We start from the raw sequence: 13,673 nt of genomic DNA on the forward strand, positions 1-13,673 counted from the left end.
CATTTCTATAATGGTTTTCATATTTTAGTTTTTAATTATTTTTTTTTTCCATGTCAGTTTTCAATAAAGCTCCTAAATAGGTATTATTACAATTTTTAAATATACAGTAGTTAAGGTGTGTATTCAGCATATGAATAAGATAGTGTGTATATATTGTATACTGAATTTATACTGTATATCAACATTTAAATTATTAGCAATATTAATTTGTGTCTTTACATGATACCTTTTCATTAAGATTATACCGATAGCTTTATCCAAAGTTAAAAAGGGCCGATAAATAAATATTAAATATCCAATGTTTTTATATCTTATTTTCAAAACCTAAAACATAATTGTTTTTATGTTTTTTAAATTTATGTATTGCTCCTGGTCAATTTTATATAAATCTTATACGTATATATATATATATATATAATTTTAAATGTACCATTAATAATTATATTTTTAAAAAATTATATATTTATCTTTCATTTATTTTATATTTTGATTTTTTTTTATTATTATTATTAACCACAGCAGTTCAAAATTCAAGCTTTGTAATACACGGATACATGTTTGTGCAGGAAATATTGATTGTGCTGTGTGAGGGTGTGAGCAGGTGGGGGAGATTCATGATTCTAACCTCACATAAAGAGCCAAAGTGTCCTCTCAGTGTTTGTCCCGAGGGAAATTCCAAGTGTCAGGCCTCATGCTGATCAGCTTTTATTAATTCAGCCGTTGGTTTGAGGGCCAAACAGGTTCATGTGATCACGCACAGTGAAGAATTAAGCTGTAATGTGCTAGTCCGAAAGATTATTTATCAGCATGGCTGTGGACTAGGGAGGCAGGGCCTGTGGGACAGGGGTCATTAGTGGATCGCCCAGAGGATGAACGGACCCTTGAGGGCACGCATTGCCATTTTAACAAGCCACTGCTTACTTATTCATGCCTGCCTCAAACCGTTGTAAGCATGAAGCTTAAACAAGACGTTAACAACCCTTCCACAGGCTATTGAACAGCAGGAAAATTGGGAAACGTGGATAAGTATCATAATGACTGAATGGCCATTGAAAGCAATTTGAAATCACAGTATTTCAAGATACCAAAAGACTTAAGTTTTATTGGTTTGGTTTAATTAAATGTGCAATGGAAAATATACATACTACAAAACCAGAAAAGGTTGTGTCAAGTTTTATTTAAATTGATCAAAAGTGACAGTAAAGACATTTTTAATGTTAAAAAAAGATTTCCATTTCAAATAAATGCTTTATTTTGAACCATCTATTCATCAAATAATTCTGGGGAAAATATGCAGTTGTGTATTTTTGTGAAAATATGCAGCAAAACTGTTTTAGTCATTGATAATAATAAGAAATGTTTCTTGAGCTCCAAATCAGCAGATTAGAACGATTTCTGAAGGATTATGTAATGGATGCTCAAAATTCAGTTTTGCATCAAATTAATAATTTTGTTTTTAATTTTGTTCTTTTAAATTGTAATAATATTTCACAATATTACTGTTCTTAATGTAGCTCTGATCAAATAAGTTTAGCCTTGTGGAGCGTAAGAAACTTGTTTCAAAATCTGTAAGAAAAAAAAAACTGCAAACTTTTCAGCAGTAGAGAATACTAATACTGTGCCTTGTATGAGAATTTTATACACAGAAAAAAGCATGGCCTACTATACTGTATTTTTACAGAAACATTCAGTATGCACATAGCAAATCACACTATGCACAGTATCCTGCAATGCAGTGCGCTTGACTTGCAGTGTGATGAATGAACTGGACGTTATATCAACCACACTTTTTTTACATCTCCCTCTCGACTGCCAAAGATATTTTTTAACAAAACTGAGCTACAAATACCAATATAACAAATACAAATAATGTTAACTGAGCACCACTCATGCAATCTAATAAGGTCATGTGACAACAATATTTCACACTACCTTAAAGCAATTACAGCTGCATACTGTTTCACATTTATTATTTGCGTAAAATATAGACAGTATATTCTGCCTAGTATTCAGTAAATGCTTCACTAGTACTAAATTTTCCATAAAACCCTCATAATTTTTCTTTTGCAGATGTGTGCTGATTGTGGTGCTAGGCCACAGACAGGCATGATGGGATGTGACATGCCGGAGAAAATGTGCTGTGCTCGGTGGCGTCTGATTAGTGGTGAGACTACGGTTAAGTCTCATCAGGGAATGGGCGCTGAGTGCTGCTCACTGTGTAAAGCTCTTGTGTCCTAATTGAATACAGAGCGCTGTGACTCCTGCCAAAGACGCAGAGCTTTTCGAAAAACTGGGTCTCATTTGATCCTCTCAGTGTCAGAACCACAATGCACCTCTGCCTGCCTGGGAAGGAAACTGCTCAGATATGCCCTTATCACCTGATCCCACCGGTGATGGCTGAGAGAGCTTTGTGCAGCACAGAAAATCCTGTCTTGTTCTTGTCTTATATAAGTGTAATGTGTCGGCAACTGTTTAGATTGTTACGGACACCTGCTTAGGAGACTGAATCCTCAGAAGGGTGCTTATAGAGACGTTCAATAATGACTCTCAAAACACAGTCAAACATCTGCTGTAGATCATTGATCCAATGCCAGGGCATCAGCAGAAAGCACGACCAGTTGTAGAAACACACACGCCCATGTCCTTTACAGAGAATCTGCTGACAGCAGTAGCACAGCACCACCCACATTGATCCCTCATCTCTCTCGCATTACATAGCTTATGATCAGATTGTGTTTTTGATGCTAGTGGGATCATATGTTCTGCAGGTGTATGCATCCTAAACCAGCATGGAGTAGCATTGGAACTTATACTGGTCTCTTAATCCATGCTAAACACATGATGTTTATACATGTCAGAAGCAATTGGATGTTTCTTTAAATAATACAATTTGAACTCATTTAAGTATCTGACAGCATCAATTCAATTTTGCATGATCATATTTAATAAACATTCTTTTGTGACTAAAGGCCCGACTAAAGATAACGATAAAGATATAGTTCTAAAAATCATTCTCAATTATAATGATAAAAAATAAAAAGAGAAACTATATCTTTGGAATCACTTTCTAAAAGATTTTATTCCAGTTGATGAACGATAAAAATGACAGCTAATCAGAATCCATCCTGCTGTAATGAGCTTGAGAATTTTTGAGCGGCAGACGAGCGTGCGCTTAGAATAAACAAACAATATTGTTCGTTGGTGTGGACACCAATAGCGTTATCTTTATTATTATCGTTCTTGGTGTGAACGGGGCTTTATATAGTTAATACTGACAGACAGGCAGATTTATGGATCAGGTTGAAAGAACTTAATTTTCCACAAAGCCATTACCTTTTGAATTTCTTAGAATTGCAATTTAGTAAATTACACTTCCTGTCATTACATTCCAGACTCTTTTTTTTTCTCTCTCTGTGCAAAAGAAAAAGTACATAAATGCTGTCGTTATTCACTTAAGATCTTCTCATCAGGCATACTGTAACTTTGAAATCTTTAAGCTTGATCTTGATAATCTAAAATGTTCAACTAGTAATAATTAAAATTATCTTTTAAATTGATCTTTTATCTTGCTTTTTGTATATTTTGGAGCTCTGTATGTAAATTATACTTTGAATGTAAATTAAGCCTATAGACTATAAAAGACAGGGGTCACTTGAGAACAAATCATTAGCATGTTTACTCATGGGCTTGTGAGGTCTTGGATGTGCTCAGCTGAAACCGATTACAGATGCAGTGAAGGTGGAGCCGAGACATGAGATATGCATCATAAGAGAGCAAAAACAGGAAGTGAGGCAAAGAGTATTACAACAAGACCTCGCTGAACTATACAATGTCCATTATCCCACAATCAATACGCTATCACTGTGTATGAGTCATCTCCCCTGCTGGATATCCATAAACGTTTCAATCTGGAACACGTCCTGACAGGAGGAGCTGCTGTGTGTCTCCTGGACTCCAAATAAAAAACCCTGCATCCGGCCCTTCAGATGCATTTGCTGTTTTCCAGGTCATCCAGTCAGACACACATTTCTGGATGGTTCAGAATCAAATGTGGGACTTCAAAAACAGTGTGATCAAAGATGGGGAGATGGGGAAAGAAAGGAGGAAACAGACCAGAAGCTGCACAGTAGACACAAAAACAGCCTTTTGCTTTTTTTGAGTTTTATTGTGTGTTCTAAAGCCTGCATGATTTGTGTGCCATTTTTCTCTGTTTTCTATGCAAAAACAACAATAAATGTAGTTGAATTATCTGATAAGGTATGAAAACTTTTTCAAAACATTGATGTATCTGTGTAAGCATCCTAATCAGTCAAATACAGCAACATTTGCTTGACCGACGAGTTTGGGATAAACTTTATTATCTATATTAAATGAGAATCAAGGGAAAGCATTTATAATTTAAACTAAGGTTTCAAGCAGTTAACGTCTATCTCTAGAAATTCTGCTCATCAATAAAGACTTTTTAATGTTTTGTCTCCCTCAGGACTTTCTGACAGATCTGATGATGTCTGAGGTGGATCGGTGCGGAGACAATGAGCATCTCATATTCCGTGAGAACACACTTGCTACTAAAGCTATAGAGAAGTACCTGAAACTAGTGGGACAGAAGTACCTTCAGGATGCTTTAGGTAAAGAAAACATGCTGACTTTGTGTATACTGTACGTCTCTGTGAAAATTGTCATTCAAATCAAAGCAGTGCAATTCTTTCTTTACAATTTCTGCAGACCGTCAAATATGGTTGTGAGAATATATAATTAATAATTTACTGCTTTTTTGTGTGTAGTCTGTGTTTTTGAAGTTCTGTTCAATTATTTAAGATATCAAGTCAAGTATGGGAGCAAAATTGTGTGAGGAGGGAAAGCTTTAGGCTTGGTTTCCCTCAAAAGACCTGGTTTGATGCTGGAAAAATACTTGAAAAAGTTTAATCTGAGAAAGTAGTTTTAGTTGCATTTTTGTGCCTTACGAAATTAAAACACATTTTTTTTTACTTACAGAATGATGTCCGTGATCAGTTTTCAGTTGATTCATGTGATGTAATTGAAATGTGTCTAAACATTTACTGCAATTTTTTAAAGATGGTGTTTATTTTGAGCTTTAAATTAATCAGCCCTTATTCAGCATCTCATCTGATGAGTAAATGTTTTTAGATTTTTGCAACAGTAATATGAATTCCTAATATCAATCATTCCTTTGTTCAATTTGTGCAACTGTAACATATAAGCAGCACTACAGTTCTGCAGCAGAATGCACGCTGTCTGTGCTAAATGAGGTTTCTGCATTGTTTACTTTCTTCGTCCCAGGTGAGTTCATCAAAGCCCTGTATGAGTCAGACGAGAACTGCGAGGTGGATCCGTCTAAGTGCTCCTCCAGTGACCTGCATGAGCACCAGAGCAACCTCAAGATGTGCTGCGAGCTGGCTTTCTGCAAGATCATCAATTCTTACTGGTAATGCCATCAAATTCACTGCTCATATCAGTGTATGCACGCAGATTTATGGGAATTTTCTAAGTATACTACAAATATATTTACATATATATAATTTCTTAATAAAAATACTCTGAAATTGTACTTTTGGTATACTAAACTGGTACTTAATACACTTTGATTGTGCAGAAGTAGTGCTGAAGTCCAACTAAAGATATACTGAAGCACATTTTATTGTGTTAAAGTGGAACTATTGCAAGTATATATATATATATATATATATATATATATATATATATATATATATATATATATATATATATACCTTGAATGCAATGCAAGTCACGTGTATAATAAGCATCTATCAGATGCGTAAATGCTTACAAAAACATGCAAGAATGTTTTGTCTTATGAAAGGTTTTCGGCTGCTTTTCAATTATTTCTAGGCAGATCCTGAATTAGCAATTTTGTAATTTCTCCAAAAAGCCCATGATGCCTGGCATAGTAAGATTAATAGGAAGTGAGAGGTCTCCATCTGTCCTCATAGAGACTGTGCTGTTCCTTAATCATCACCTACGTATCTGCAAAAAGCATGCTGAGTTATGAAATTATTCCCTCCTGCAATGGCCTAGTGCAAGATATTCTATCAGGGAAATGCATTTTTTCTCCCTTGAGGAGCATCTTGATAAGTTGTGTCTAACTCTGCCACAGTTATGTTATGCAGCATTTTTCATGTCTCCCTGTCTTAAAAAGAGCAACTTAAACGGCAGATTGTGGTGAGATAGAGGCCGCAGCAGGGGACGTCCTTACGGCAGTGATGTGAAAATTAAATGCGGGTGTAACAGTTGAAGGGTGTAGCAGTTGAACATGGTGACTGTGATTCGTTGTGGGAATGCAGAACTGAGTGGGAGTGGTGTTGTTTTTTGTGACCAAACAGTTACTCAGCAGTGCTAGACAACATTTCAGCTCAATGGTCTGAAGTCATCATTTACTCACCCTCATGTTGTTCCAGACCTGTATACTGATATTTTTAGCTGTAATAAAAATGTGGTGGAGGCTCTGATGTTTTCTGCTCAAATCACTTTGTTGTGTTTGCACTCCAGCGTGTTTCCTCGGGAGCTCAAGGAAGTGTTTGCATCCTGGAGGCAGGAGTGCAGTAACCGAGGACGACCGGACATCAGCGAACGCCTGATCAGCGCATCTCTTTTCCTGCGCTTCCTGTGTCCTGCCATTATGTCACCCTCACTCTTCAGCCTCATGCAGGAATATCCAGACGACCGCACCGCCAGGACACTTACACTTATCGCCAAAGTGACACAAAACCTTGCCAACTTCACCAAGTGAGTGTATTTGTTTATGCAAATAAAGGTGTGTGTATATATATATATATATATATATATATATATATACACCGTGTTTTCCGGACTATAAGTAGTGCCTAAGTATAAGTCGCATCAGTACAAAAATACGGCATGACGAGAAAAAAAAAAAACATATATAAGTCGCACTGGACTATAAGTCGCATTTATTTAGAACCAAGAGAAAACATTACCGTCTACAGCCGCGAGAGGGCGCTCTGTGCTGCTCAGAGTAGGCTACAGGCTACTTTTTTCTTTTATGCCAAAAATCATTAGGAGATTAAGTAGAGATCATATTCCCTGAAGATATTTTATAAATTTCCTACCATAAGTATATCAAAATGTAATTTATGATTAGTAATATGCATTGCTAAGGACTTCATTTTGACAACTTTAAAAGCGATTTTCTTAATATTGAGAATTTTTTTTTTTTTGCACCCTCAGAATCCAGATTTTCAAATAGTTGTATATCGGCCAAATATTGTCCTATCCTAAAAAAGCATGCATCAATGGAAAGTTTTCAGATGATGTATAAATCTAAATTTCCAAAAACTGAACCTTTTGGTCCAGGGTCTCTCTCACACACACACACACACACACACACACACACGTGTGTATATATATATATATATATATATATATCATCAAAAAGTTACATCAAGCTAAAACATACAATGTGATACTGAAACTGATGTTGATCATGAGTTTTAATGCATTATACTTCTGTGGTTGCAGTTAGTTATGTAAACATACTGATAAACTGTTGTGGATGGTACATTTTCATCAGAGCACACTGTATTGACTGTGTTTTATGTTATAGGTTTGGCAGTAAGGAGGAGTACATGTCCTTCATGAACCAGTTTTTGGAGCATGAATGGACCAACATGCAGCGCTTCCTGCTGGAGATCTCCAACCCAGAGACCATCTCAAACACAGCAGGCTTCGAGGGTTATGTTGACCTGGGCCGTGAACTCTCAACTCTCCATTCTCTCCTGTCAGAAGCCGTCTCACAACTCGATCAGGTGAATGTCTGCGATTGAACAAATAAAGTTACTAGAAACCATTTTTAAAATTAAGATTGCTGTTAGGCTGAATTGTGCACCATCAGATTTACACCAACTGACCAATTTGGTCATTAGGATTCACTTTCCATCTTTGTTGAACTGAACAGATCCCATTCAACATATTAAAATCCCTCCAAAGCAAAGCCTCTCTTGTCTGCTTCAAACTGTACTGAAAAAAACAAGCTAATATTTATTTAAATGTTTTTTCTGTAGTAATATATTGCATGTACTCAACATCAGTCACTCATAGTTCTGTATTGTGTTGTAGAGTACTATCACTAAACTGGGTCCTTTAGCACGGATCCTGCGGGACGTGAATTCGGCCCTGACGAACCCCACCGGAGCCCCCGTGTCATCTCCCACCGAGCGTGTGGGCTCCCCCACTCTTCCCAGCAGCAGCCTGTCTACTGGTCTGCAGAAAATGGTCATGGACAGTGAGATCACAGGGTAAGTCAAGGAAAGATTTGTCTTACGTAGCCAGACTTTTCAGTTTCATCCTAGTCTAGATTGCAGATTATAGTCCTTCCAAAAGTAATAAGAAATATAGAATTTAACTGAAAAGCTAAAATACAGTCTTGCTTTGCATTCCTTATACTTCTGAGGAACCGATAAACTGAAACTGCTTTAAAAAACTGAAAACTAAAAAAATATTCTAAATCTGTGGGCTCCGAGTTGATGGCAGTTTACTGTGGCAGTCTGTGAAATGAGGGAAATACTTTTAAAGCACTCATATATTTACAGTAGGTGTGGACTCTGAAACACGACACTGTGAAATGCAAATTAAGCTGAGAGGGAAAACTGCAAGCTAGTAAAATCTTTATCATTCTGTTGTGGAATACGGTAAAAAATGAAGGTGTAAAATGTGTCCCAAGCAAGGCTCTTATTAAATGCCATATTTTCTCTTGCTGCTCTACTGATCACCAAATGCCTTCAAAGAAGATTACTTGCATTACTTGCAAAGAAGATACTTGCAAACAGTTATTATTATTTTAATATGTTGAAATGGTTAATACAGTTAAAACTTTTCAGAAAGCCGTTATGCATTATTTTCAGGATTCTTTGCTTAAAAGAAAGTTCAAAAGAACAGAAAAATCTTTTTTTAAAATTTGCACACAATGCTGAATTAAAGTATTAATTTCTCTCTAATCAAAAACTTACTGACCCAAACTTTGAACGATAGTGTAAATATACAGTAGAAACTGGTAATATAATGCATGCTGTTAACATGGCCAGTTTCTCCATTAGAAACAGATTTGTTTTGACTAAAGCGCACCAAAGCAAGACATAGTTCTTCTCCTAATCCTTTTCTTCAGGGTGGTTTAAAGGCATATTTTATTGTAGCTTTTTTCTGTCATGAGATTTAGTTTGCATGTTTTGTCAAAGTGCAGTGTTTGGACTGTGATCAGTCACATCACCACACACACATGCAAATGAGCTGGATTTGCAAACAATGAGTTTGATTTGAATTAAAGGACAGCTCTGATTTCATTTTGTCCCATTGCCACTTGGACAGGTTGGTGGATTTCACTCGGCTGCCCTCACCAACCCCTGAAAACAAGGATCTGTTTTTCGTAACAAAGAATTCTGTGATCCAGCCGTCGCCTGCCCGCAGCTCCAGTTACTCGGAGGCCAACGAGCCAGATGTTCAGATCCCCAACGGCAGCAAGAGCTTGTCAATGGTGGACCTGCAGGACAGTCGTTCTCTCGAGAGCGCTCCCAACACCTCCTTCAGCGACCCCATCAATGACAGCCAGACCTCTGTGGGCCAGGGCACAGGAGTGTGGACCACCCGGACCGCTAAGGGCAACACGCCCAGCGGTCCGACCCTGAGGAGGGCAGGTCAGACCCCCACCACACCGAGCACAGAAACTGCCCCGGGGAGGTCCCAGCTGCTCGCCCCGCTCTCGTTCCAGAACCCTGTGTACCAGATGGCTGCTGGATTGCCCCGTGCGGTGGCCGATTCGGGATCTGAATGCCAGAGCTCCATCAGCTCCCAGAGTAACGCAGAGGAAGCAGCTACTGTGGGGTCAAAGCACCCATTCCTGAGCCAGTCCAGCACGGGGGCCAGCGGCGGAGGAGGCAGCAGCGGGGACGAGTTCATTCGGTGTTCTGGAGAGTTCACCCGCAGACAGCTGTCCCTCACGGAGCCCCAACACCAAGCCAACGTACCACGCCAGAACAGCGCGGGGCCGCAGCGCCGGATAGACCAGCCTCCTCCAGCCATCACAAGGGGCCGCACTCCACCCAACATGCTCAACACCGCACCATACCCCCGCCCCTCCAGTGGAAGTATGATGTCATCATCTCCTGATTGGCCAAGCAGCAGCACCAGACTGAGGCAGCAGTCGTCGTCCTCCAAAGGGGACAGTCCAGAATCCAAGCAGCGCACCCTACACAAACAAGTGAATTCATTTTTACACTTTTTTTTTCTTTTTGTCTTTTGATGAAAATAGCCTTTAAATTTTACATCGTCAGATACATTAATATTAGTCAGTTTTGCTCTGATTTTAACGCAGATTTTATTATTTTATTTTATGCATATATTTTCCTTTTTACAGTTCTAATATATCCATGTATCTTTTAAAAAGTTTTTAAAAAAAAAATATTATTATTTGTTTAAAATTAATTTAAATTAAATTACATTTTGTCAACAATTTTGATCCAAAACTAGTGGCTATAATGGGACCAGTGTATTTTAGCATCATTGAGATACTATTATACTACTATTTTTTTAGAATAATTAGATTATTTAATAATTAATATTAATTATTAATATTTGATTGCAATTATTTTATTCATAGTTTTAAGTTTTAAGAACTTTTTTTTGTCTACAGTTCATTTTTGTTGTAATTTTGTTTGCCATTACGGAAACCTGCACATGGCATGCAGGAGGCAGGTTTTGCAAGGCAGGCGCCATTCACATTTTTTTTCAGAACAGAAATTTTATCAATCTAATCATTGTAATTATTGCTACAATCAAGAATAAGATACTTTTCAAAGTTCCATGTTCTGAAGAGATAGCATTTTAAAACCGATCACATCCTTTATGTCTCAATAGGTCTGTGAGTTGCTACATTCCCATAGCTAACTTATATACCACTAAATTAGCTAGCACTCGGCTGATATCCTTAAAACAAATTGGCACACAGATCTCTCAGGGGTTAAGGAGTCTTTTTGTGCATTGCTACAATCAACAAGGCTCTTAGGTTGAGACAAACGCGCAGCCCTCTCACCGTCAAAGGCGAAAGGAACGGAGCAGACAAGCAGAATTAATTGCTGGACTGCGCTAGTGATTAAATGACTGCTCCTATTGTCCAGACTGTTACTTTGATGTCTGCGGAATGAATCTTCATTAACAAATGATCAAATGTTTCTCCTAGCAAGCGCAAGTGTTGTTGTCACCTTGAAAAGTTTTAAGGCACTTGTTTGTTTGTGTGCATAAGTGAAAACTAAGAGTCATATAGATGTTAGAATGGCTAATTATGATACAATAATTTATTTGTGTGTGTGTGTTTGAATGAACTTTTATTAGGCTCCATCTCCCGTGAATCCCAATGCATTGGACCGCACTGCTGCGTGGCTGCTGAATATGAATGTGCAATATTTGGAGCAGGAGGGAATTGACCCAGATTCGAAACACCGGGAGGACTTTCCAAACAAGGAGGATCTCACACCAACTGAAAAGGTAATAATGAGACCTCATGCTACGGCACGGAAAACAGCAGTATATGCAGAAATACAGCAGGCTTACTGTTTGCGTGATCAAAACTGGCCTCCCATGGGCACACAGACAGGAAGCGCTTGCAGACAATGATGATTTCTTATAAAATATATTAGCTAGTTTCACTATTTCTAGAACATAATGGACTTTCTGCTAGGACATGTTTATGAATAATATTAACGTCATGCTGATGCTGCTAGGTAACCTTCCTGGAATGACCAATCATGTAAACCCATAGCTCATCATTTGCCATAATGCAATTCCCCAATTTTTTTTAATTAGTACTGTTCTAGTATTCACCAAAGTAACCTATAATCAATCAAAAGTGACTATGTTTATAATGTTACAAAAGATTTCTAGTTTAAATAAATAAAACTTTTTTGATCAGAGAGTCCTGAAAAAAATGTATCACAGATTCCACAAAAAATATTAAGCTAATTAAAGTTTTCAACATTAATAGTAATGAGAAATGTTAAGTAGGCACTGAATCATCATATTAGACTGATTTCTGAAGGATCATATGACTCTAAACACTGGAGACATGGCTGCTGACAATTTAGGAATAAATTACTTTTTTTAAATGTATTGAAATAGACAACAGTTATTGTAAATTGTAATAATAATAAATATATAAATAATAATATTATTTATAAATATAGTAAATAAGTACGACCTTTATGAGAGTGAGACTTGTCAAAAAGTATTTTAAGAATCTGACCCCAAACTTTTAAACAGTGTAATTTGCTAACTTTTCGCACTTTTCCAAGAAACACAGAACTGTCCAAGGTTTTTATTCCGAGTACCCAGATCTGAGTATATTTTAGGCTCAGATCCAGTTGTTTAGTCACTGCATTGTGTCCTAAACTGACACAAGGAGTGTGGATGTCAAACTGCAGACAGGTAGATGTCGTTCGGAGAGCAAGACCGCAATTGAAACAGACTTTGGATGAAGCTGAATTTTTGATCTCTGTGGTGTTGTAATTTAGGAGAACAGGCTCAAATCACTATACTGCAGTAGTTGAGAGCACACGCCTGGCTCAGGCTTGTCTGCCGTCTCTTTCCCCTGCTCTTTAATGAATAATGAGCCCGTCGGAGTGCACCGAGTGTGTACACCCACATACTCAAGCTTCTCCCTCAGCTGAACCCCACTGCATCTGTGCTGTTTGAAGCTGTTAATGTAAGTGATACTGTGAAGATTGGTTGAATCCTCTACAGGGAATGTAGCTTATTGCACAACAGTGTTTTAGTCTAGATGCAAAATCACAAGATGAAAAAAACACAGAAAACTAGGCTTATTATTCAAAGCCTTTGCATATTTATAAAGCAGTGGGTTTCTGTATCTGTAAGCCCTTAACCAAGCAGAATCTCAAGATGGAGACTATCAAGAGTGAGTTCTCAAAAACTTTCTTCTCTGAACGACTGCATAAAACATTCCATGCTATGCTTTCTTAGTTTCTGAATTGCCTGAAGCAACAAAAAGAATTTTCTAAATCAGTATTTCTTATTTATTTTTTAAATAAAATATGTAAACATCCCATATACAAGATCAATTTACTTAATGTTAAGATATGCTGTCTTTATTGATCTACTGTCAATTCAACAAAAGACAAGCCTTATAAATACAAAGTTCTGTCATGAAACTCTAGATGGTGCAGTCCGATAGGTCTAACTCAATCTGACATAATGACATCATTATCACATGGCACAGCTGATTGGTTCTCTCCTGTATCGGTAGCCAATGTGCTAGTCTATTGATTGCTGTAGCAGTTGCAGCACACTTCAAAAACCCTCCACCTTTCCCAGCTCCACCTGTATAGATTTGCTATGGGGTTATTCATGTATGTTATATATAGGGGTTATTTCGTGTATGTTATATGTGCAGCAGCAGTATTTCTTACATGCTCACAGCATCATGTTGTGGATGTATTAGCAGTAGCAAGTCTCAGTACTTTCTCTGATGCATTAGCATTAGCAGCAGACCTATTCCGCCAAGACCAAACACATTAAAATTGTCATGTACGTTGCCATGCTAAACCCTTCAAGAGTCATGATATTTAAGTGAAAATAACGTTAAATAATGTACATGTATGCATGTGGCAGACACA

At 37.5% G+C, this 13,673-nt stretch overlaps 1 protein-coding gene across 8 annotated transcripts in view; it reads left to right on the forward strand.

The window, feature by feature from the left end:
- Positions 1 to 13,673, forward strand: part of LOC132098004 (disabled homolog 2-interacting protein-like) — an 84,027-nt gene that overhangs the window by 67,963 nt on the left and 2,391 nt on the right. For all 8 annotated transcript variants that reach the window (XM_059504072.1, XM_059504073.1, XM_059504075.1 and 5 more), the window contains 7 exons: positions 4,484 to 4,628; positions 5,302 to 5,446; positions 6,529 to 6,765; positions 7,604 to 7,805; positions 8,116 to 8,294; positions 9,361 to 10,249; positions 11,380 to 11,532. In XM_059504072.1, the coding sequence (XP_059360055.1) occupies positions 4,484 to 4,628; positions 5,302 to 5,446; positions 6,529 to 6,765; positions 7,604 to 7,805; positions 8,116 to 8,294; positions 9,361 to 10,249; positions 11,380 to 11,532 (1,950 nt within the window). The remainder of the gene's footprint in view (positions 1 to 4,483; positions 4,629 to 5,301; positions 5,447 to 6,528; positions 6,766 to 7,603; positions 7,806 to 8,115; positions 8,295 to 9,360; positions 10,250 to 11,379; positions 11,533 to 13,673) is intronic.

Source organism: Carassius carassius, chromosome 21 (genome assembly GCF_963082965.1).
Source record: "Carassius carassius chromosome 21, fCarCar2.1, whole genome shotgun sequence".
Lineage (NCBI taxonomy): Eukaryota > Metazoa > Chordata > Actinopteri > Cypriniformes > Cyprinidae > Carassius > Carassius carassius.